The following is a 26,132-nucleotide window of genomic DNA, read 5'->3' as shown; positions in this document are numbered from 1 at the left end:
CCGGCTCACCGCCCCGCGGGCTCGGCTCCCCGGCTCCCCGCCCGGCTCCCCGGCTCCCCGCCCCGCGGGCTCGGCTCCCGGCCCGGCTCACCGCCCTGCGGGCTCGGCTCCCCGGCTCCCCGCCCAGCTCCCCGGCTCACCGCCCCGCGGGCTCGGCTCCCCGGCTCCCCGCCCGGCTCACCGCCCCGCGGGCTCGGCTCCCCGGCTCCCCGCCCGGCTCCCCGGCTCACCGCCCCGCGGGCTCGGCTCCCCGGCTCCCCGCCCGGCTTACCGCCCCGCGGGCTCGGCTCCCCGGCTCCCCGCCCCGCTCCTGGCTCCCCGCCCCGCGGGCTCGGCTCCCCGGCTCCCCGCCCGGCGGGCTCGGCTCCCCGGCTGACCGGCTCCCCGGACCCCGGCCCCGCGCCCGGCCGGGCACTGTGACCCTGGCCCGGCACTGCCCCACTGGTTCCCGGCCCGGCACCATGCCCCCGGCCCCGCACTGGCGCCGGCACCGGCCGAGCACCACCGGAGCCCTCCTGATTTTCCCGGACATGCCCGGCTTTTGGGGATTTCCCCCCGGACGGGGATTTGAGCCCCCAAAAGCCGGACATGTCCGGGAAAATCCGGACGTATGGTAACCCTAGATTTTGCCAACATTCCCGCACCTGCTTCCCTGGGGAGCGGCCCCCTGACCCTGCTTTACCTACCAGCTCACTAATGCACTCGTGTTAATACACTGTGTTATGTATGATTAATAATAAATGTTCATGATTATAAATGTTCATGTTTATTTATTAGTAGTAATAAATGTTAATTATTATTATGACTAGCACTCGTGGTAATTCCCCGCACATCCCAGCCGGGTCAGGCCCGGAGGAGCGGGCGCGCGGGTGGGGGGGGAGAGGAGCGGGCGCGCGGGTGGGGGGGAGAGGCGCGGACCCAGCTGGGCGTGTGCAGCGCGCGGAAACTCAGGGAAAGGCGTCGGTCGGCCGCCGCGCGGGCTGGAACGCAGCGCCGCGAGAAGCCGCCGCCGTCACTCCGGGCCGCTCAGGGTCGGCCCAGCAGCGGGAGAGGGAGCGGCCCCCGCTGAAGGAGACTCGAGGGCAGGAGGCCGCTCGTGCCAGGCGCAGCCGCCCCCTCATGCGCAAGATGCTGCTGGCCGCGCTCTCCCGCGTGCTGCAGGGCCCGGCCGCCGCCGCTGCCGCGAGACCGGTGAGGGGCCGGCGGCGTCGCTGCCCGGGGAGCGGGCCCGGCCGCTGGGCCGCCCGGGGAGGGCCAGAAGCGGAGCGCGGTTGTGAGTCTGGCCGGAGCGCGGCCCCGGGCTGGAGCAAACTGGGCCCGTGCGCCGGGCAGGGCCCCGGGACCGGGGTGGGGCCGCTTCAGAACGGGGACGTGGAGCCGCCCCTAGATGCCGCCTTTTGTCTGGCTACAAATAAAACTAAACTCCCCGCACGACGGGCCCGCCCACTGCTGAAACCGGGGGGCTGATGTCACCCGCACTCCGGAGTCACTCCGCTTTTTAAAGACGTTTACAATGAGAACGCGAAGAGTGGTGTGATTCAGTCTCTGCCTTCTATTATGTGAAGGGGGGGAGGGATCCCTGGCCCAGAAAGGGGCACTACTGCGGGCAGTGTCTGGGTACGTGCTACTACAGTGAGATTCTCTTTTATAAAATCAGATCGTTGAAGCCAGCAGAGGATGTTCCCTCCAGGGGCTCTCTTGCAGGTCCAGGCACAATTGCCCTTTATACATGTACACAACTATACATAGTAAATTGGAACACGGGTTTGGTTTATTTAGATTCACTACAAGTTGAAAATATCTCCTTGAGGTGACCTGCCATTTCCTACCTGTTTCTGTTAGCTCTTGCTGCATCACTTTTTGTCTTACATCCTAATTCAGGTCAGATCATCAGTGGGTGTGAATGGGTACTCTTTTACACTAGCTGAGTATCTGGTCCTCTGTCTCAGGCCTGATCTGCATAGAAAATTATCTCAGTTTAACTGGTGGGTGAAAATCCACACCCTGGAGCAGTGTAGTTAAACCAACCTAAATCCCCAAGGTAGACAGTGCTAGGCTGAAGGACGAATTCTTCCACTGATCTAGCTATTTCCTCTCAGGGAGGTGGATTACCTACACTAGTGGGAAAATCTCTCCTGTTGGTGTGAGTAGTGTCTACACTGAAGCATTACAGCAGCACAGTTGTGCCGCTGTAGCGTTTTAAGTGCAGACGAACTGTCAAACTCTTGCTTAACAATGTTCTTTTTCTGATTGCTTCCTGAATTCTCCCTACCGTCACCACTTATTCTTCTTGAGCGTTGCAGACTCTCCTCATTCTGTCAGTTTCTGTATGTTCTTCCCAATTATTTTGTTACACGCATCCCATCGTGCTGCTGGTACATTTGGAATAGTCTCCCTCTCTTCATCTGCCAAATCTTGTTTCCTCCTTAGCTCTTTCTTCAAAACTCACTTCCAGAGATTCTTTTTACCCTTTATCAAATATCAAACCTCAAGCCTTTTCTTATATCAGCTTGTCATATCTTGTATCTGTCTTGATTAACTTACTTTGTAAATAGTTCAGGGCAGAATATGTCAATACAGGTTTGTAAAGTGCAGTATAAACTTGCAGTGGTATGAATATTATCACATGAAATGCTATTAAAACCAGACAGTAGGAGCTGGTCCTGTGTTTTAGTGGCAGAGCAACAATCTTTTTTGGTTTGGGCTCACTAGGAGCTGGAAGGGTGTGCTGTTTAGTGACTTCCTATAGTTGAATGAAAAATGTTTTGTTTGTTTTTTGACAGGCTTTGCAGAGTGCTTTGTCCTACCCTACTTAGGTCAGTCCAACCTTTCCTTCACCCTTGGGAACTCTTGATAGTGAAGGGAAGTAAGGAGCAAAAGTGGGAGTGATCTTGAGGCACTGAGCGGGTTAAGGAGGGCAGGGAGTAGCTTGAGCTTCTTAAGGGCTTGTCTACACTGGCAATTTACAACGCTGCAACTTTCTCGCTTGGGGGTGAAAAAACACCCCCCTGAGCGCAGCAAGTTTCAGCCCGTGTAGACAGTGCACCAGTGCTGGAAGCTACACCCCTTGTGGAGGTGTGGTGTTTTTGGTTTTTTTTTGTTTTTTTAGAGTGCTGGGAAGAGCTCCCTCCCAGCGCTCTGCCGCAACCACACAAGCCGTGTTAAAGCACTGCTGCAGCAGCGCTTGAGCGTTGCCAGTGTAGACTAACCCTCAGACTTCAATTGTCTTCAGTGCATCTTTTGCCAGAGGTACTTAATGGAACAAGAATGCATGAGTTTAAATAGAATATCAATTTAAAACAGCAGCAGAGTAATATGCAGAGCGGTTCAATACTGAATGGATTAATGAAAGGTAAATATTTTGGGAAGGAAAAGGGGACTTAATGTTTTCCTGACTGTTAACCTCAGTGATCCTGGGTCTGGGGTCAGCCCACACTAATCTAGTGTAAAATTCCCTCCTCACTCTCTTCAGTTGTTTTTAGAGATAAAATAGCTAAACTTAAGGATTAAAATGAGAATAGGTGGTTGAGAGGGAAAGTTCAAAATGCTAACAAAAATGCTAACTTACAGATACTGTCAAAACATTCTACCACTTTATATATATTTTTTTACCTACTGTTGTTGCATGTGTCATCCTAAGGTTACTAAAGACCAGAGACTAAAATTATTATTTTTCAGTTTGTCTACTTTGTACATTTGATATAATTTTATACAAAGGAAGTTTCACTGTTTCCCATGTCTAGTCAGTTTTGTGTGCAAACTCAGAAAAATTGTGGATGAGACCAACCTTTTTAAAAATTGATTAGATTTCATTTTGGTGGTGAGCTTTTAAAAATAACTTTTGAAGTGTTGACACCAAATAAGGGAGTGAACCACAGAAGACATTATTGAACTACTACTGTGTGAATTTACAGGATTTTTCATCTTGTGCTCTGTTCTTAGGCTGTGTAACCCAGTGTCTAGTACTTGTGCAAATAAGTGTTATGATGTTAGCATATGTGGTCAAATTCTCTTAGTATGCTTTTGGAAAGAAAGCTTTTAAAAATAGTTGCTAGGTGAGCTAAAGAGATTCATTCAAAGATGGATTACGATCTGAAACAGATACGGATGTTCTCTAAATTAAGATTTCCCACTTTTCTTCTGTTCATATGATCTGAGAAGTGATCCCACTTCAGGTGTACTAACATGATTATGAAGACTGTTAGTGTGTATCTTTTTGCTGTTTGTTTGTATTTTGAGTATGGAATTTGTATGTCTCAGGAAGCATATAGTCAGACAATTCCCTAATCTTGTACTGGGCTGTTGAAATTTCAGATTATTTGAAGGAAAAGATGTCCCACGCTCAGTGAAATTGCTTTGTTTAATGAAGTTTTATATGAGCTTACATCTTAATGTTATAAGTTTTGATCCCTACCCTTCTTTCGCAACTCATTTCCATATAGACAAGAGGTCCCCAGTGAGTGAGACACAGCCCACCAACTTTGTGGTGTTAAAACTAACCAGTGAGGACAATGACTTTTGACTCTATTCTCAGTGAGCCACTGACCCTCCTCAATATCACGTGGGAAAAGAGCTTCCCCAGTGACTTCTTGCACATGGATCTCATACTAGGTGGAAAAAGGCTGGCAAAGCCAGCTTGTGTAGCAGAGTGCTTTCCACTCAGTACAGACCTCTGAGGCTCGGTCTACACTAGGAACTTATGCTGGTATAATTGTGTCGCTCAGGAGTATGCATTTTCCACTCCCCTGAGTGACATAGTTGTGCTGACCTAACTTCTGGTGTAGACAGCACTATGTTGATAGGGCTTCTCCCATTGACACAGCTATCACTTCTTGGAGAAGTGGAGTACCTATGCCAGTTTAAAAAAAAAAAAAAAAAAGTGCTCTCCTGTTGGTGTAGGTAATGTCTTCACTAAGTAGTACGGCAGTGCAGCTAGAGCATGGTAAGTGTAGACAAGCCCTGAGAGCGATAGTGACTTGCTCACTCTTGCATGGTAGGGGCTAATTTGGAGAAGATTTTGGAAGAGAGGCTAAAAATTAATGGATCTGACTTTCATCTTTTCTACACTAGTTTTTATACCCGTGTAACTGACTTTAGCAGAGTTAGTTCTGGTTAACAAGTAAGGCAAATCAGAATCAGGCCTGCTGTATGGAGAGAGGACATGGAGTGGGAGGGGGATTGTCATGGGTAAGAGTTATTTTGACAAAGATGAGGATTTAGTGGGTTAAAAATAGAAAGTAAAAGTGATTACTAATACCTAGTTCTAATATAGTATTTTTCTATCCAAAGATCTCAAAGCACTTTACAAAAGAGGTAAATATAGTTATCCTCATTTTACAGAAGAGGGAAACTGAGACATAGAGGTGAAGTGACTTGCCTAAGGTCATCCAGTAGGAACAGTGGATGAGTGGGCAACATTCTGAGGAGAACAGTAATAGAGAAATTTTGTAAATGAAAATTGGCAAGTTTGAGGGCAGGGTAGGAATATAACTGGGACAAATGAGCTTAGTGAGCTATTGCTCCCTCCTCCTTATTCCACACCACATGGTCTTATTCCCTGTCTTATTACATGTCTGGAAAGCACCAAACACACTTTTGAGCACTACACTAAAATGGTAGATTTTTCTGAATCAGGTTTGTGCTCCTGCTTGGTCTGTAGCCTGGACCAAGTTTTGTCTCTGCTGTTTAAACTTGTCATGCTGATTGACCAATCATCAACTTCCAAGATTATGGTGTGAGGGCATGAGTAGAATTGCCTTTCCTTTTCCACCCACTCAATGTCTCTGTTGCAGCCCAATTCTTATGGGGGTTTTCTTCCATTCTCCTTTCATTGTGTATTCTTGTACACCCCACTGATCTTATGTTTGGGGGTTTTTTGCTTGTTGTTCCACTTTATGTTCAGTGTGCTTACAGCAAAATAAAATTTATTAAATTTAAGCTCCATGAAGCAGTTTAAAAAATTGATTTCTAGTAAATTTCATTTTGAGAAAACTCAAAAAACAAACCCTTTATAAATTTTAGCTTTATAGACTGATAGTACAATGGCAGAGTGCTACCTCAGGAAGGGAGGAAAGCTCTCTTGCAGAAATCAAGACCTCTGCAGAAGAGGAGGGAGCCTCTATTGAGAGGGAAAATGCCTTTAGGAAAATCTGTAAAGTAACTTTACCAATGAAGTGTTACATTATTTAATATCTGACAAACCTTTTTTTCCCCCTTCAGATTATGCACTCAGTATTAAAGCAGGCAAGAACCAGGCTTTTAACTCTTATGGTGTCCTTCTGTACTGCTGGCATTAGTTCTTGACAATACATGTTGTCACTGCTTTTGTGAAGATCATTTTAATCAAGAACTGAAAATTTAAATACATTTCAGGACACTTAAGATTATGAGACTATGTACCCCAATTTAAGCATTTGTTAGCCTTTACTTTCAGAATGATAGTCCTATAGACAGAAACTTCAGGATTCTTCCCTGAACAACAGGGACTCTAATAAGTGAAAGGGCTATTTGTCATTTTTGTAACTGGAAGTAGCAGACTGCCCTTTCTGGAGCCATCCCCTCTGATGCAGCTCATTTGCCACCTGTGATCTTTAAGTCATAAAATCCAGGTGCTGCTAGCTAGCTCCTGAATCTACATTGAGGCACCCAATTGGAAATGGCCTGGACTTTCTGGAGTGTTGCACATTTAAGTGCCCAAGCTAGTTCTATTGAGATATCTTAATATAGAGTTAGAAACCTAATTTTAGGCTTCCAGGTTTGAAAATTTTGGGTTTGATTCTTTTTCCTGGATTTTGTTACTTACACTGGTGCAAAGTCAGAGTTAACATACTGCCAATCAAGAGTAGCACTTACATGCACTTCATAAGGTAATCTTTTACATCGACTTGGCACTCCATGTGCACAGGTGTTAAATGACTTCATGAAGTCCAGAGCGGGGAAGATTCAAGCCATGAGGCCTTAAAGTACATCCATAAGCAAGAGAAATTACAGTCTGTTGATTATTTTTTCCCTGAATTGGTTTATTACAGCTGTTGACTTTCTCTCTTTTGTTTCCTCCAATTGCTGCTACTTTAGGGAGCTGTTAGTGAGGTAAGGCACATCACTTCTGTAAAGGTTTGCTTTTAGCCATTTAAAATTATTTATATATATATATATGTAATTTGCTTTACAAACTTGCTAGCCTTTTTATATAAACCTAAACTCCTTGCTCATTTTTAACTTCACATATAAAATGGCTAGAGAGCACTGTTAGTATTGCTACATTTTACTAATTTAATCTAATTTTCAGAATTTTTCTTGAATATCTTTAATCTTAGTTGTTTTTTCTTTTAATCTGTTGCATTAAAGAAGGGTTAAAAGGATATTAGGGTTTTTAGGTTGCTTCAAAATGTTTGTAGTGTGAGGAAAGTCCTTCTGAGTCTGAAAGTGGAGGGTTAATTGTTTTTTGTTTTTAAATTGGTACTCAATTTCTGAGAAAGTAAAACAGAACAATATTTCTTGTTAAGTCTGAAAATAGTTCTGTTTTTCTGTCAGTTGATGCCAAGCAACAATCTAGCAATAAGTATCCCAAATCCCTGGTTACTGATATTAATTATCAAAGAGAGATGTTTACCAACCCTCAGGCCAAAACTTGAATTGTTACTAAAGAAAAATAATTATATGTCATCTGCTCCATTCAAAACATTGTGTGTGTGTGTGGGGGGGAACCCAAATGTAAATCAAAACAGGATGAAAGTGCAGCCTCTTCCCACAATATTTTAAAGAATAAGTAATGAAGAGTGTAAAGAAGTCAGTGTCCTTTTAAATGTAGTGATGGTATCAGTGAATTCAGTCATGTAATGTGGATTGTGCATGTTATGCCAAATTTTGGTGAATGTGGATGAAAAGTGATGGGCTGTGGGATGAAGGTTGAAAGATAATGGAGGAAGAAATGAGATCATATTTAGCTTGCTGATATTCTGTAGATTGGTAGTAACTTTGTAGTATGTTGAAATATAATGTGCTTGAGAGATGATACAATATATATAACAGTGTAGTATTTGTGTATAGACGTTTATATATAATATAAAATTGTGTGTGTATACATTTTTCACAGTCCTGAGCAATGTACTAGGTCAGCCTAAATTTTAGGTAGACCAGGCTTAGGCTGCAGTTCACTCTGGTTTCTGGTCATTAATTGTGACTTTATTTTTAAATATGAACAATTTTGCACCCTGAGCACCACAGTTAGGTCGGCCTAACCCGTGGTGTAGATGTGGTGAGGTGAATGGAAGGATTCTTCCATCAGTGTAGCTACCATCTCTCAGAGAAGTGGATTAACTACATTGATTGAAAACCCTGTACGTTGATGTAGGAAGTGTCTACACCATGGTGCTGCTACAGTGTATTTCTGTAGTGTAGACACACCCCATGGACTCTTATTCCAAAGATGTACATGCAGTATTATGTACTGGCGTGTCTGTTTGCCCACTCCTGGATAAAATGTCTTACCTGCTCATATTAGGAAAAACATTAGGATTATAAAATCACTTAAGCAATAGAATAAAGGTAACTTGTAGGATCACAATCGTAACAGACTAGTGACCGCCATCTGTAAGGACGTTATATAAAAAAAAAAGAAGTAAAATTGAAAAAAATCCTGTCAGTGTGGTATGGGAGGTGAACTACATGATGTGCTATATGACCCTTCAGGTGACCATATATGTCAGCAGCTTGGCTGAATGAGTTATTGGAACTGCTCTTTTATATAGCTAGATAGCAGCTTGGGCTTTTGGAACCAGAGGTAAAATGTTGTATTCACTATGCTGTATTGACAGTGGATGGATGGATAATCCTGATGTCTGTATCGTGTGTGTGTGTGGGGGGGTTCAGCTACATTATGTTGCAACATAACCATCATTTATGAGAGTTACAAAGGAGTGTTGAGTGTGGAATAGCTCTCTAATCCATTCACACTTTATTTTAAAATGTGCTGCCTGTTCTGTTACATTTCCTTCTTGAAGCTTTCTGTGTCTTAGATCCCTTGCCCTTATGTTTTCACACTGTTTCCAAGATATGACTATGCTTTTCTGGCTCCATCTATGCTGTTCTTTGTTCCTCAACTATCTGCTCCTATCATTACCTTTCTAAAGTGGGTCTGGGTTGTCTCTAGAAGTGAATAATTTTAAATCCCGCCAAGTCATGGGGACTGGTCTAGGGTAGCTGTTAACTTGAAATGGTTAGAGCAGCCTAAATTTCAGAAAACTAGTATTTTTCTTGCTATTCTAATATAGGTGAAATTCACCCCTATGCAAAGGGCCAGGACAAAGCCTATGTCCCACTCAAGCTGTGTTCTCACGGTAAATTTCATACAAAAAGACAGCTGCCCTTTGATTTTGATGCTCTTGATTCTTTCAGGGTCTTAAGAACTGTTCAGAATCCTTATCTGTTTCCATTATTACTTAATAATTGATTACGATTGCGAGCTTAAGATGGCACCCAATCTTCTGTGTAAAAAAACTCTAAAAATCAAGTTAGAAAAGGAGTTCTAATATGTAGGGGGTGGGGTACAAGTTAAAATCCAAACTACTCTCTAGTACTATGGGAAGATGAACATAATTTGTGAGTTAAACACTTTCCATTAGTATATGGAAGTACTGTATGTGCTACATGTTTAAATGGCTGGGGAAATGTTCTTTTTTTCTTGGGATTGTTGTTGACTTCTAAATTTAAATAACATGTATTGCTTTTTTTTTATAGGTTTCCCGTGTGGTGGTGGCATCTCGTAACTATGCAGACTTCGCAAATGAGGCTACATTTGATATTAAGGTAAGGAAGTTGAATATTTCATTTTTGAGAATTAGAATTAAATAGAAGTATTGTTGTAGATATTACTACTGTGGATTTCTCTGTAAGAAAAGACATATTTTCTGAATGTTCAGAACCACACATTTCTATATCTATCTGCACCTGGCAGGAATTCACAACTGATATTCCCTCAGTGCATGAAAAAAAGTCAAGTTACGAGGCAAGAGTAAAAATTGTTGCTATTTGGGATATTTGAAATGCTAATGTAAGATTCTGAGGTAACTAAAAAACAAAAAATAGCATAAATTATTGAGATGAAAAACTGAAATATCGTGAATTTAGGACTGGAAGGAACCTCCTGAGTCCTAGAGTCCAGCCCCCTGATGTTCAGGCAACCCTCTCATATAATCCTGTTCATAAACACATCAAGCTCTAACTTAAAATTAGGGAGGCTGTTTACCCCCACTAACCCTATTGGAAGGCAGTTCCAGAACCTTACTCCTCTGATGGCTAGAAACCTTCTAATTTCCAGTCTATATTCATGACTAGTTTATACCCGTTTATTGTTGTGCCAGCTTTGTCCTTTAGCTTAAATTGCCCTTGAGACATGTACTAAGCTTCTGCACGGACTCATGAGGATGAAGGTCTCCTGTCTTTATACCTAGCATGCCAGTGGGCATTGGATTGACCGGGCCCTTAATAGTACACAATACCGTTGTTCATCTCTTGGCCCTATCAGTTTATATATATATAAAATTGTGATAGATACTGTGGTGAGACTTCAGCATCACCTCACAACAGGGCGGTGAAGCAATCAGGCAGAGAGGAACTACCTCTCCAGCTACTAGCTTCAAACCTGCAGCCATTGTCAGGTCCAAGAAAAAACAATGAGGAACCATCAAATCAAAGGGAAATGGCTTGAAACTGAAAAGAAAATCACAGTCTTCGAAAACTAAGAAAAGAGAGAGTTTTCCCCGCTTTGAATATCTATTGTGAGTAGTGATTGGGGGGGGGGGGGGGGGGGAGGCAAACCATTTTAAAATGGAAGTGGTTTGAATTGAAGAGCATCCAGAACTTGGGGGACAGTCTCAAGGCAGGAGGCTATCCGTGAATACTGGCATAAGCACGAACTCTGTGGGTGCTCCAGCCCTGGAGCACCCACGGAAAAAAAATAGCAGGTGCTTAGCACCCACTGGCAGTCAGCTCCGTCCCCTCCCGCCCGCCAATCAACTCCTCTCCCTCCCTCCCAGCACCTTCTGCCTGCCACGATCAGCTGTTCCAGCAGAGCCGGGGTGGAAAGGGGCGGCTGGGGGTGGGGCCTTGGGGAAAAGGGTGGAGTGAGGGTGGGGCACTGCGGGGGCAAGGAGGAAGCCAGTGCATGTGAATACTGGATCCCCCTTATAGTTAAGGGGTAAGTTGGGAAACTTTTAAGGCAATATGTAACTCTTATTAGAAAATGGATTTTATCCGATAGGAAAGTGTAAAGCCTGTGGTTGTCTGTTTATTTTCATACCAAGCAGGTCTCTGTTGTGCAAACAGTGTGGAGTGTGTGTTCCAAAATAAACTGGTATCTGGGGGACTGGCTTCATGTCTTCAGGGGTCACGGATCAGATGTGAAAAATCCAAGTATCTGGTAGTTAAGAACTTGGGACAGACCTATTCAGGGAGACTTGGGACTGGAAGGGCTGGCATCACCCAGCAAAGAGTAATTGGGCTGGTCAGAGCTAGGGTGAAACCGTATGCTTGTGGGCTGGCTGCTGGTGTTGGAGATCTGAACCATGGCTGCACAGCACCAAGGCATCCAAAGGACAGGCAGTAGCTTGGTCTGGGTAGGCTCCAAAATGTCACACCATAGCAGAAGCCATGGGTTCCATATCCTAAACATGCAGCCTTTCCCTCATGTCTGTGTGGAATCTGGGGAACGTGCAAGAGGGAATGGGGCATCCTCTGTAATTGTTTGATTTGCTTCAGCCCCTGGAGACTGTTTCCTGTGCCACTAGCTACCCCAGGAAGGAGAGGTTGTTCTGGAGCACAGAGAGGGGAAAACAGTTTCAGTTACTTCAGACTCCATCTGAGATAATTTATGCTCACTTCCTGTTCAGGTTTTGGGAAGTACCCACTTCCCACTCATCCAGACTGGTGGGAGCAGAACCACACAGAATCTTCCTGCATGGTATAAGGGTGGGATAGGGCAGTATGTTGCAAAGGTGACGCCCCTTTTAGCAGGCAAAGAGAGATCCTGTACAAAAGGCCCTCTGTGTGCTGGTGTATAGAATAAGACGGTCCTATTGTGATGGGGTCCCCGGGGTGCATCCTGGACTGTGGGACTGCTGAGCCCTCAAACCCACCAACCTGGCTTCCCTCCCACACTGTGATGCTGATGTCAAGCTACAAACCTCTGACAGGCACTGCACTTACACAGCCATCCACAGGCAGGGACACACCCAACTGAGTTACATGAGTGATCTCCCAGCCACACATAAACCAGCGATAGAGAGGCTCCAGCCAATCCCCCCCCCAGTTTCCAAGCCTTGTACCCCAAAACTGTACCATCTTGCACTGGTCAGAAGCCTGACCAGTGTAAGTTCATTACTTAGTTCACCACTTCTTCATAGGAAAGTGAACATGCACCAGCCTTTGTGACCTGAGCAGATTTCCCAAGCACTTTAGACAAACTCACTGGTAAGGATAAAACATTAACTTAAGTTTATTCACTTAAAATCTATCTTTCTGTAGTTATTATAAGTGGTAGGCATAAAGCAGATAGTTACCTTAAGAAATAAAAATAGAAACATGCATTCTAAATACTAAACCTATAAAATGATATCTCTCAAGGCATACTTTGTACAAAACATCATAATATCACAGTGGTGAATATGGCAGTTCCAGGGTGCTACTTTGAGGTACAGTGTGTCACACCTATGTTGCTAGCCATTATGGTTTTTAAGATTGTCTTTGGAATGTGACTTGTGAAGCAGTGCTGTCTTCCTGAGTCTGCAGATAGAATAGTTGAGTCAGCTTCTTCCTGGTGTAAGCTCACTGGTGTCAGTGGATTGGCACTGGAGATGAAACTGCTCTAATAGCTGTGGGGTACAAAATGCTGCCATCCTCTTAATGGAGCATTAACTCTGAAGTGTAACAAAGACTGTGTAACTATCGCCACTATTAATTATTTTACAGCAGACCCCTTTAACAAACATTCTGATCATCACGATCTTGTGGGGAGAACTTGACTACATTACCACCAGTTCCCTATCTGACCCCAGATAGCAGTGTGACCCCTTCCTCCACAGAAAGACAGTCATGTAAAAGGATCAGACTTTCTTTTTTTTTTTTCTGTCCTTTGATAGGGCACAGACAAAGTAGACTGGCCTGCCTAAAAGGATTACTCCTACTAAAGGACTGGGTGTCTAAGTTCCCTCTAAGCTGCGTGGCCGTGTAGCCAGCTATAAAGGGCCCTGCACAGGAGCCTGGAGAGGAGAGAGGTAGAGGCTGGGCAGGGAAGGGAGCAAGTTGGGGTGTGCAGGGCTGCCAGTGGGGAGAGGAGCTTCTCCCCCAGCCCCGGAGCTGCTGCGGGTGGGGAGATGGCTAGGGGGAGTCCTCTCCTCCCACCGCTGCCCTGGGGCAGCCTGCACCCCAAAACCCTCATCCATAGCCCCACACCAGAGCCCACACCCTAATCATCTGCCCCAGCCCTGAGCCCCCTCAAACCCCTCATCACCAGCCCCACCCCAGAGCCCGCATCCCCAGCGAGTGCCCTCACCCCCCTGCATCCCAAGCCCAACTCTCTTCCCCAGCCCTGAGCCCCCTCCTGCACTCCAAACCCCTCATCCCTGGCCCCACCCCAGAGCTTCAACTCAATTCAGCTCATCTAGTATTTGCCTAATTTTACAACAGGCTACATAAAAAGCACTAGCGAAGTCAGTACAAACTAAATTTCATACAGACAATGATGGGTTTATACTGCTTTATATACTGTACACTGAAATGCAAGTACAATATTTATATTCCAGTTGATTTATTTTATAATTACTTGGTAGTAATGAGAAAGTAAGTAATTTTTCAGTAATAGTGTTCTGTGACACTTTTGTATTTTTATGTCTAAGTTCGTAAGCAAGTAGTTTTTAAGTGAAGTGAAACTTGGGAATACGCAAGACAAATCAGACTCCTGAAACGGGTACAGTAGTCTGGAAAAGTTTGAGAACCACTGGTTTAGACATAAATATTCAGGTTTTACTGTTCAAAAACTATCTGGAACTTGAACATAAATTTAAAATATTGGATTTTTAGTGCTGAGATGCCAAACAGGAACATGTACCTTATTGAAATACCTCCTTGACTGTTTCTTTAGAAATGCGATCTCCATCGTCTGGAAGAGGGCCCTCCTGTCACAGCAGTGCTGACTCGGGAGGAGGGACTCCATTACTACAGGACTATGCAGACCATTCGGCGCATGGAACTGAAGTCAGACCAGCTGTATAAACAGAAGATTATTCGTGGCTTCTGCCACTTATGTGATGGTCAGGTGAGTGACAGGTCCAGAGAGTTCATAAAGTGTGGATTCTGTGTGTGTGTTGCATTATTTAATGTAGGGGTTTGAATAAAGAGGGAGCTAAGTTTAGATACACTAAGATATTTTCCATATATCAGTGGAAAATATCGTAGTCTTAAAGCATAGCTGGATCACGGACACCCCTTCTCTTTCAACATATGTATAAACCAAAACTTGGTCTATTTTTCCTTATTTAAAAAGACAGACAGAAAAAAAACCCACTTTAGATCATATGTGCCCCAGCTAATGAGGTAGGAGGATCATCTGCCTGTAGTTTCCTCAGGGCAACAGCAGCAAGGAAGAAAGCAGGAAGCTGCTGAAGATGAGCACAGGGAACCAGCATCGGCAATGTTCTGTTTAGAGCTAATGTGGAGGTGTAGGCAGGGCTGGAGTTGCCTGCTTCCTTCACATCAAGCTTCCCAGATGTCTTTTGGGAAGGCTGGAGCAAAAAACCTTTGGCCTCTAAAATAGCATCTGCCAGCAGGGAAAGAACTTTAGGGATGTCTGTGGCCTAGTTTTGCTGCCTGTCCTTTTCCCCCCTTTTTGGGTGTGTGGTGCAAAATCCCCTCTTCTGTGAGATGGCTGGTGATACTTGTCTCCCCCACTCACTGGTCATGGGGAATGGAAAGGTCAGTCACGGTAAGCATGGGAAGAGCGGTGCTTAAGTAGTTGAACACAGGCAATGACAGTGGTTTACAAGCTTTCCTAGTTTCTCACCTTCCTTGACCTAATCATCAATCTCCTCCTATGCTGGTTTTGATTATTTTGGAGCTGCAGACTGTTGTAGTCCAGTGACTCTCAAAGGACCTAGCTCCAGCCCCATATGTCAGGCATATGTCTCCTTTGAGGTGCAGGGCTCATTGCTACATGTCTTCTAAGTATGGATGGGGACCGTGGCCCCCAGCCTCAAGAGCTGGCTAGAGGAGTCTCATGTTTTGTCCCCTGTTGTCAGACTTATTTTTCCTTTACAACAGGAAGCATGCTGTGTTGGACTCGAAGCTGCCATAAATCCAACAGATCACTTGATAACAGCATACCGGGCTCATGGCTATGCCTACACACGCGGAACTGCTGTCCGAGAGATCCTTGCTGAGCTTACAGGTTCATGTTGAATAAAATAATAAAGATAAATAGGGATCCAGGCACTGCTGTACTTAGCTTGCATCAGAATTTCCAGATAACATCTAAACCAGTGATACTCAGACTGAGGCTCACGAGCTGCAAGTGGCTCTTTAATGTGTCTCCTGTGGCTCTTTGCAGCACATGATATTAAAATACTGTGATTTAATTATTAACCAATCAAGATGCTTTTACTATGGTATTAACCAATTGTAGTTGATAAAATAATAATACTTAGTCATTTTGCTCTAAGAATAATATATATAAAAAACTAAATATTTCCTGTCATACTGTTTAAATATAAATATATATATAGTAAACGAAACTGTGAATTTACACTGCTGTGGCCCTTTTGGGTAATGTTGATCATTAATGTGGCTCCTGAACCACTGAGGTCTGAGTATCGCTGATCTAAACTGACTATGACATACTAAATAAATTGTCACACAGTAATATGGTAAAGTAAATCATCAGTATTCTGTGACCTCTCCTGATGCCTCACAATAAAGTCACAAAGTAACTTTAATACTTCTCATGACTTGGAGTAAGTAATACAAAATGCTATTCCTTTCAGTTAACACCACTTCTGAAAGCTTTGCTTGGTATCATAGATTCTGTCTACATGAGCATTATCTAGAAGCATGTCTTGCTACAGTAGCTTTATTATTATTTGTGCTATAGGTCCCATCTAAACTATGCTTTTGATGGACCTTATTTATTCATGATAGGGCTTGACACCCTCCAGTTTTGCAGTTTGGATGGTTCTGACCCTGAGCTGTACTACTGTCTGGGTCTTTACTGGAGCTGTAGCACAGCATGGCTTCATCTGTAATGCACAACTGAATTGTGCAGAGATGACCTGGTTACATGAGGGTACTCTTGTTATGGTAATTGCTACAGTGAAGCTGAGATGATAGATTAGATTGATAGATTAGACTGGTCAGGAAAACCCAGGTTAGAACCTTTCTCTCAGGAACCATATTTACCCAAGGTTGTGACTAACAGTGTTTCTCTGCTATAGCTTACAGCATGTATCAGAGGTATTGGGGTGGGGGGTGGGGGCGTGTTGTCTGAACACAAGCAGGATCTGCTTCCTTGTTAGAAAATACTAAGATGTTATAGAATGATGGGACTCTTCCAGTAGATGTTTGTTTTCATTTCTCTTGCTAATCTCATTTCCTGTTTACTTTGATGCTAGTTGTAATTGTTGCACTGTTTTCTTCTGTTCTCCATCTGTTTGTAGCTACCTGCGGTGTCCTGTCAGATACTTATAATGTAACCTCTTTTCATTATATGCCTACACCTTTCAGGTCGAAAAGGAGGATGTGCTAAGGGGAAAGGAGGATCAATGCACATGTATGCCCAGCACTTCTATGGTGGCAATGGCATTGTTGGTGCTCAGGTACTATGATACAGTATGCAAATGTCTAGCATTTTAAAATCAAATTAAATCTCAGTTAGGTTCTGTGCCAGCATCACCTTTCTTGCTATGGGTCTGCCTACAGCAATCATTGCTATACGTGGCCATAGTCTAAATTGGTTTCCACTTAATTCTTTACAAACCAAAACATATAGCAGAATCTAACAGAGATTAAACTATTGATATTATTTAATGTTATGTGAAAACTAGAGTTTAGATTGTAACAGGAATCAAATCTTATGGAAATGAGTTAACAGCCTTTGTAACTATACTTTTCATTATTAATTGCATACATTTACAAAAGTTAATTTTTATAGTTCACAGCTGTCTGTCTCTAACTGTTCCAAATGTTGCTCTAAAAATATCAGTTTGACTTGTTAAATCTGTTTTATAATTTACTGTAGGTTCCCCTTGGAGCTGGGATTGCCTTGGCCTGTAAGTACTTTGGCAAAGATGAGATCTGTTTGACTTTATATGGAGATGGTGCTGCCAATCAAGTAAGCTTTCTTGATTTAAATGTGTATAGTAAGAGCAGTCCTATGTATGCCCTATTGACATTCATTTCAATCACTTTGTGACTTTTATGTAGAAGTCAGTAAGTTTGGCAGTTGTGATGAAGGGAGGGTTTTATAATGTGGACAGTTGTCCACTGGTAACTGGTTAAGAGCCAGACTTATGTCATATAGATTGCTGAGCAGTTGTCCGATAACTTTTGGTCACTATCAGGCTGCTGCTCTGTCTAATCACTCTATATACTTTAGGCATTCACACTGATTGAATTTTAGAAATATTTTAGAGCTTGGAAAATTTAAGTTTGGAAAGTTTATAAATTAGGGGATCAGGCTTGCTTTCCAAAGGTAGATGTGAAAGACAAGAGAAGTGGTGGTGGTGGAAGTCTTCACCCTAGTGGTTCTTCACATACCAGAAGTGCAAAGGATCCTGGAATTCTTACCAGGGTCTTGAACATGCTTGGGAGCACATCTTTCACTTAAACTTATTGCTAGTAGGTGCCTTCTTATAATTTTGAAGTGCCATTTCCCCACCACTCCCCACATTTGGAGCTCTCTTCCCCTCCAGGAAGCTGTGAGGGAGTGGGGCCGGGTCTTCACTATTCTAGCCCTGTCTCAGCCTGCAAGTGCTGTGAGGAGATGTCTTTGCATACTCTGGACCTGCTCTATGAACAGCTCTCAGTGCCTGCCTCTGCTGTTGCTCATGGCTTTCCTAAGTAGGAGAAGCATGACGTTGACATGATTCTTGAGTTTCTCTCCTGTCTAGGGTTCTCAAGTGCAGCACTCAAACTGACTAGTGGTGTTAATTTCATTCTGACTTCGCTCTGTTGGTGCTTGGAAATCTCCATGAGCAGTAGCAGACACAATAGACCTGTCTTCCTGAAGACCTGGGGTGGGGAATAGCACCTCATCCGCTTGTATTTGATTCACATATGAAAGGTTATTTACTACTGACGGCATTCTGCGCCAAAATATTAAAAATTCTGTGTAAAGTATTTTAAAATTCTGCAAATGTTATTTGTCTAATAAATGTGGAGACTCCATCATGGCATTGGGGAGCACAGGCCACTGGCTGCACAGAGGTGGGAGATCACTGTGCAGCTCCCCTCCAAGGACACGGACTCAGTGGTGAGGCTGCACCCAACCCTGACACAGAGCAAGGACTGGGCCTGCCCCAGAATCACTTCAGGGCCCTGCCCCTCCATGCCAGGTTCACCAGTTGTGGGCAGGCAAGCTCAGCAAAGCAGGAGGAGGGGCTTAATGTATGGGGGATCCAGGTGTGAGTTGAGAGGGTTCTGTGTGGGGCAATCTAGGTGCAGGCAGCTAAGTGGGGGATCCAGGGGCAGGGAGGATCTGGATGCACAGGGGCTTGTTGGGGGGGTTCTGGGTGCAACAATAATGGGACTCTGCGGGGGGATCCAGGTGAAGGTGGTTGGGGCTCGGTAGGGTGGGGATCTGGGTGTGGGTGGCTCATTGAGGTGGTCCAGGTGCAGGGAGGAGTGAGGCTAGGATGACCAGACAGCAAGTGTGAAAAATCAGGACAGGAGGTGGGAGGGTAATAGGAGCCTGTATAAGAAAAATCCCCCAAAATTGGGACCATCCCTATAAAATCAGGACATCAGGTCACCCTAAGTGAGGCTCAATAGGAGGGTCTGAGTGTGAGGGAGTGTGGATGCACAGGGGTGGGCAGTTGGGGGAGCAGTTCCCTATACAGTGATCCCTCCCTCCGCAGCTGAGGAGCGATGGGTACAGGAAGCGGGGTGAGGGAGGAGTTTGCAGAGCTTCCTACAGCTGGAAGAGAAATCTGAGGGAGGGTCTGATACTGCCCCCGGATGCCATGCAGGGGAAGTCCCGTCCCCCTGTCACAGGGTAGGAGCCACCATCCAGGTCTTCCTCAGTCCCGCCCCGTGCCCCACAGTGATTTACCTCTCTGCTAGCTGCCCTGGGCATCCAAAACATACTGCTCTTGTGGCTTCCCTTTGCTTCCCCATCAGAAAGTCATTTTTCTGAGGGGAAGCAAAGAAATCTATAGGGAAACATAAATTCTGTGCATGCACAGTGGCGTGGAATTCCCTCAGGAGAAGGTTATTTTACCAATAAGGGCTAGAAACTTAACTATAGCAACTTGTACAGAAATCTGTGCTTTAAATCTCCTCTTCTCACAGCTATAGAAGCCATCCCAGTTTCCACTAGCAAATGGAATTCTCAAGTGATGACCTTTTCCATGACCTCTACTTGCATAGAGTAGATGATACAACAGTGTTGTTAGAACTTTCTTTATTTAACTGAAGTAGAACTGTAGCACGTTACATGTGTAGTCCAACATTGCTTTTATTAATGTAATTTTCAAATTTTCTATTGAAAATATTTTAGTGTTGTGAACTCTTTTTGGTGCACCAGTTTATCCTGAATCTTGCTAACTAGGGGGTAAGGATACTGCTTTTTAATGGGAGAGTATTTTATTACATACAGGTTAAGATGAAAAGTAGATCTTCAACCCTATGATTTTCTTCTTTCAAGACTGAACTGACTCAGAATTTGAGTTCACTATCCAAGTCAAATACTAGCCAGACTTTTTTTGGGGGAAGTAAAAGAACCCCTGTAGGCCTTGATACTTAAAATTTAAAGAATCCAAAGAGGGACCAAACTTACATGTTACTGTTTTTCTTCCAGGGTCAGATATTTGAAACCTATAATATGGCAGCCTTATGGAAGCTGCCATGCATTTTCATCTGTGAGAACAACAGGTATGGAATGGGTACTTCAGTAGAGAGAGCTGCAGCCAGCACTGACTACTACAAAAGAGGAGACTACATTCCAGGGATAAGAGTGAGAACAGTTTCCATCTTTTCCATATTTATAATGGAGCAGATTGTTAGAGATGATGAATTCATACTGAATCTATGAGAATACTTAAATTGATTGTTCACCCTCTGAAGTCTGTTCCGCTCTGATCTAATTAAAAAGCTTTTCTGTTAACAGGTGGATGGTATGGATATTCTCTGTGTGAGAGAGGCAACAAAGTTTGCAGCTGAACACTGTAGATCTGGAAAAGTAAGTTACTCAATATCAGTCCTTTACCATGGATAAGGTAATTATTTTGTGCTATATTGTTCTCACATACAAAATCTCATACCAAGCCAGTACTCTGCAGTTAAATTATTTTTGAAATTCTCTTTGCATCGCTTTTTCTCAATTAAGGAAAGTTTCAGTAGCAAACATTTATTTATATAATATTTATTTGACCAAATTTTTCTCTATCAGTTTTACAGAAATGGACGGTCTAAATACCTTTTACCAATATTAATTGACTTAAGTAGAAAGATCATATTAAAACTGAAAAGCATGTATTTTCATCCATTTTATGTCTTCTCCTGAGAGGATTTCTGAGTATGCTTTAAACATTTTATTTACCAATTAAAAGGTGGGGGAAAGAGTAATAATCCTCTTGCAACAAATATAAAATAACCGAAGTAAATCTTTGTGAGATCATGTAGGAAGAGTAAAACTGTAAAAGAAGGCATATACAGTAATTTGCACTAACTCAGACATGATATAAAATGATAATGAAGATCTTCTGTATTGGAGTGTTTGTTCCACTTCATCTACAACTTTAGAACCATTTATGAAGTGGATGAATTTATTTTTGAATGCTATTTTTGACACTAGAAGTGGCATGAAAGAAGCACAAGAGACCTAATCAGTACTGGTAGAGCAAGATCAACTCTATTACAATCTTGAAAGGGAAGGACAATTTTATGCAACTGAAACTTGCTGAATAATGGTAGACTGACATCTGAAGCTGTGGAGCTATGCTGTTTAAACACATGAGAACAAGCTGCCAAGTGAAGTTATTGAATTGCCTTCACAAAACATATATCCAAGGTTCTTCTTGAAACCCATCTAGGAATAGTTTCAGGATAATGAAATATTTCTTGTCCATGTTGCAAGAGATCATGTGTAAAGCAAAGAGTGAGCTTGGAAAGGTGGTTTAGGGGAGCATTGGTGTTGTCTCATTCAAACACAAAATGAGTAGCTGAGGCGAGTGGGTAATGCCTGGATCTGTAGAATATGATATTGTTGCTCTTTAGGCTTATGAAAACAACTATAAACTATTTATTTTTTCAGGGTCCTATGCTGATGGAGTTACAGACCTATCGTTATCATGGACACAGTATGAGTGACCCTGGAATAAGGTACAGTAGAAAGGGTTGTGTGAACTTTCTCTATTGGGTAATCTACACACAAAGTCTAGTGAGTGGTAGAAAAGACTCTGTACCTGCACACTCATAATCAAAAAATTCATGCCACTGACAAAAATATAGCAATGTGGGTACCTTGCTGAAATCCATCTTTAGGCATGTAAAAAAAATTAAGGTTGAAATCTTGCTTATGAGAATCAATTTGACCACTCATATCCCCTTGCCCAATAACGCATCACCAACCATTAATGCTATACTGTATCTCTTAATAGGTTTATATGGCACACATCACAGTAATGTCTGACTTAATATCTCTCTCAGTTGCTTTGACTCATAATATTTCAAAGTGGCATAAGTCCCAATGTTAGATATATTTTTCAAAGATTTTACATTCAGTAAGACCTTGTTTATTCTGTACCAACAAATTCCTTTTTCCACTATTTATGTGAGCTTTAACTGAAAAATGGCTTGCTTTTAAACCTCTCTGGTGTGTGCTTTCAATGAAAGTGTTGATTGTCCTTTGGTAGAGAAATTAAAGTAACGGTATTAGAATTTTTCATTCCAAATTAAATCTTAGTATTTTGAGTAGTTTTCACCCTTAGCGCACTAGCTCTACTCCAAGTGTTTTTAAACACATTGGGAACTGATCACTGTGCTAGAGTTTCCGTGTGGATTCTGTATTTCAGGAAGGATATTGTCTAGCTGCTGGAAAACAAGATCAGGTGATGAGAATTTCTAGGGGGAGGTGGTCCTGTTACACCATTCCCTCTGAAGGGATCAAACAATTTTTTGATTCACAGCTGAGTATAAGAGCAGGATTCTGTTTCTCCTTGTGCTTCATCTTTAAGATTTTTTTTTTAACTGCGTTCTAACGAGTTACACCTGTGTGATCTAAGGGCATGTCTACACTTACCGGTCGATTGGCACTGCTGCAATTGATGCAGTGAGTGTCGATTTAGCGGGTCTGGTGAAGACATGCTAAATCGATGGGAGAGCACTCTCCCATCAGTTTGTGTACTCCACCTCCCTGAGAAGCGTAAGGGAAGTTGATGGGAGACGCTCTCCCGTTGATACAGCACAGTGGAGCCACTGCGGTAAGTGGATCTAACTACGTCAACTTCAGTTACATTATTCACGTAAGTTAGCTTTATTTACCGCGGTAGTGTAGACCAGCCCTCAGAGAGCATAACTTGAAAATAATGGAGTTGCACCTGTATCAGTGGGGGATTCATTTTCCTGCAGATGGTTTTTGCTGGTTGTTATGTGAGAAAAGGAAAGACTCTGAACCCAGTTTAGGCGCCAGTGAAGACAGTTGGAAATTTTTTTGCAAACAAACTGAGCACTAAGTCTGAATTTTCAGAAAGTTCTGTTTAACTTGAAAAGGGAAGTAATGGAAGCCTATAAGTGCAGTCACTTAAACCTAGAGGAGAGATGACCCTGTAGGGAGCAGTCCTCTAGTGGCTAGGACATGAGATGGCTTTAAGTATTTTTCATTTCTAACTTTAGGCACTGCCTTATGTAGGCACATGTCTTAAAAATACAAGTATATTCTGTCTAAGTACTTAAATCCCCCATCATCTGACAGAGATGAATTCATTAACACATCCCTTGTGAGATAGAGAAATATCCCTTTTAGAGAGAGTAAGTCACTTGCCCAGTCACACACAGTCTAGCAGAGTGGGAGTTGGATCCAGATCTCCCAACACAATCATTGCATGAGCCTTCACACAAGAATTACTTTTTTCACCTTATTTCAGTGGTAAATTAGCTGTGTTCATTAAAATTCTTGCTATGTCTCAATGGGTAATCACAACTGATATGTCTGGGTGGTAGTGTGTGGAGCTTATATAATGCATGTCTTTCCTTGACTCCCATAGCTATCGTACTAGGGAAGAAATTCAAGAAGTCAGAAGCAAAAGTGACCCTATTACTCTGCTGAAGGACAGAATGGTTAACAACAATCTTTCTAGTGTCGAGGAATTGAAGGTATTAAGTGATATTTTTCAGACTACTCTTGTTAACCTATTAAGGCATAAATGAGCAGCCTGTGAAAAAACAATACATTATAGTAAGTGGCCCTGTGATGGTGTTGCCAATAGTTCTCCCCCCCCCCCCCCCCCCCCCAGCCTGCATAAAAGTGCTATTGGTAAGAAATGAACAACAGAATTTAGGGCAGTATTTCCCCTTGCAAACTTTTGAGTGCCAGCTCTTGGAGGGGAAGAGTTTTTGTTACCTGGGAATTGTATTTTAAAATATGTACTACTTGGTGCATTTAAAAACTTTTTTTTTTTCCCCAAATTAGGCTATTTTGAAAGCCCCAGGGATAAATCACTGCTACTAGAGATTAACTCCAAAGATGTCATCCCCATTCCCTTTCAGTTTGGTGGTGACAGGTCCCAGAAAGTCCTCTCTAACATCTCCACCCAAGTGTCTCAAATATTATGCTACAGCCCTGTTAAACTCTTTCTGCGCTTCTTTTCAGTTTCTGCTGTTTATCGAGATAAGATTTTTTTTCTTTGAATTGGCTAAACAAATCTGGAAAGAGGCACAGGCCAGTTAAAAAGATTGAAGATTTAACATCTTAATTTGTAACCAGAACTGAAAGAGGAAATGTAGGATATGTATGTTATTAATTACAGCTGTAGCTCTTTAAGTTGTGTGTAGGTTTGAGTCTACAAAATAGAAGCACTTAAAGTTCTGTTCTTTATTAGAAACGGAACTACTGTATTTGTTTTAGAAATTGTCATGCAAAATTGTAACAATGGAATGCAACTATTCGATCATAATGCTTCCATGTAAAAGTAAATGGGATCAGCCAGATATACATGCTTTCATTTTCTGCCTGGTTCATACAAAGGTGGTTATATTTTACCTTCTGAAGGCAATTTGTGCATAAGAGCTTTTTCCTTATTCTGGTCCCAATCCCAGCCTTTGGAGTGTGAGCATTTGCCAACTCTGAGGTGTTCCATCAGTGCATTATAAATTTCATGATGAGGGAGTTATTTTGTTTTTAAATTGTGTCCTTTAAATAGGCCTGGAAAAATTAATTGTTGATAACCATCCATTTAACCACACACAAACCCCTGGGGGAAAAAAAATTCCATTGAAATTTACAGAAAGGCAAAGTAAGAAAAATGCTGCTTAAGAATTTACTTTATATATTTTGATAGGATATAGACATTGAGATTCAAAAAGTTAAAACTTTGTCATTAAATAATTGTCTGACACCCCGCCTCCCTCCATAATTTCCCACAACTCTGAAAATTTAAATTGGAGGGGGAGCTTAATCATTGATCTTGTACAGTGCGCTAAAAAAAAAATTCTGCCAGGCTCATCTTGTGAATCTACTACTAATCATACTAAACAAGTTAGTGGAACATAATTAGTGGTAATTCTAGAGAAAAGTTAGACTTCTGGTAGTTTATTAATTCTCAGTGTCCTGCATGTGATTAATGACTGCAGTACAGTCATTTGGTGCTGTGGGGAGGAGTCCCTGCTTGAGTGTTTTGTATGCTTAACTAACAGGTAAAGTTTGCAAAAGATCTCTCCATATGTGTCTGGCAGTCAGCAGCTGTAATGGAAAGGGACAGTGTGATCATGATCCCTATGGAATGACAAGATGACTAACGTGACCTTTGGGCTTGAAGTTTAATTTTAGCCTATTAGGCATTTGAGGCTCCCATGTTTGCAGTATGGCCAAATCTTGCAGTTCTTATTCAGGCAACTATAGTTCCTATTGAATACCACTAGAAGTTTGCCTGAATATGGATCTTCTGATGTAATCCTATCTCACTCAGCATTAGTTGCTGAAAGGAGGAAATCCAGCAGTGGGCAGTAACTATTCCATCTGCCACCCCCTTTTATACAAACAGACCAACATTTGTTTTAAGATTGCTTTCTCTGTCACAGCCTCTCTTGTCTTCTGTGTTTTAGGAGATTGATGTTGAAGTAAGGAAGGAAATTGAGGAGGCGGCTCAGTTTGCTACCACTGATCCAGAACCACCATTGGAAGAATTAGGCAATCATATCTACAAAAATGAGCCACCCTTTGAAGTACGTGGCCCGAGTCAGTGGATCAAATACAAATCTGTTGGCTAAAATTAATGCAGTTTACTCCAGCAGCCTGTTACATTATGGCCACCTTGTGGGGGAGATTAAATTTTGTATTCGTTGTAAGAATGAACTGTTCATATTAAGGTTGTTTATTTGGAAGAGTAAAATTGCTTTCAGCCAAGGACAGATAAACATTATGTAGAAAAATGCACGTACCCATTGATAAGGAGCTGAATTAGGATAAAGCAGTGGGTGGTTTTGGATTGCTTTACTTATGAAAGTTACTCCTCTAAATGTTTTGAATAATAATCATGTTATGTACAGATATAAATATATTAAGTGTCACACTAACGTGGTCTATCATGCCTGTTTGCTTTGCGTATGAGGTCATACTATTTGTCAGGCCCCACCTCTTTCAATAAGTTGGAAAGAGAAATAAGGATTTACTTTGGAATTCAGTTTATAGAACTTGAAGATGGGATTAACACTAT

The 26,132-nt window shown here is 42.6% G+C and overlaps 1 protein-coding gene across 2 annotated transcripts; it reads left to right on the top strand.

Moving 5' to 3' along the window:
• Positions 1-1,010: 1,010 nt before the first annotated feature.
• On the top strand, positions 1,011-25,992 carry PDHA1 (pyruvate dehydrogenase E1 subunit alpha 1). Of its 2 annotated transcripts, XM_054006588.1 has the most exons (12): positions 1,011-1,191; positions 7,075-7,089; positions 9,739-9,807; positions 14,138-14,311; positions 15,313-15,439; positions 16,768-16,859; positions 17,282-17,374; positions 20,060-20,215; positions 20,369-20,440; positions 21,515-21,582; positions 23,466-23,574; positions 25,522-25,992. In XM_054006588.1, exons 1-12 carry the CDS (start codon positions 1,120-1,122, stop codon positions 25,684-25,686), a joined length of 1,212 nt encoding a protein of 403 aa, XP_053862563.1. In that variant the 5' UTR covers positions 1,011-1,119; the 3' UTR covers positions 25,687-25,992. The 2 variants fall into 2 exon arrangements, with proteins under 2 accessions (XP_053862563.1, XP_053862572.1); XM_054006597.1 differs by lacking the exon at positions 7,075-7,089.
• Positions 25,993-26,132: the final 140 nt, after the last annotated feature.

Source organism: Malaclemys terrapin, chromosome 1, assembly GCF_027887155.1.
Source record: "Malaclemys terrapin pileata isolate rMalTer1 chromosome 1, rMalTer1.hap1, whole genome shotgun sequence".
Lineage (NCBI taxonomy): Eukaryota > Metazoa > Chordata > Testudines > Emydidae > Malaclemys > Malaclemys terrapin.
The sequence above is the reverse complement of the archived record's forward strand: the minus strand, read 5'-3'. Positions and strand labels throughout refer to the sequence as shown.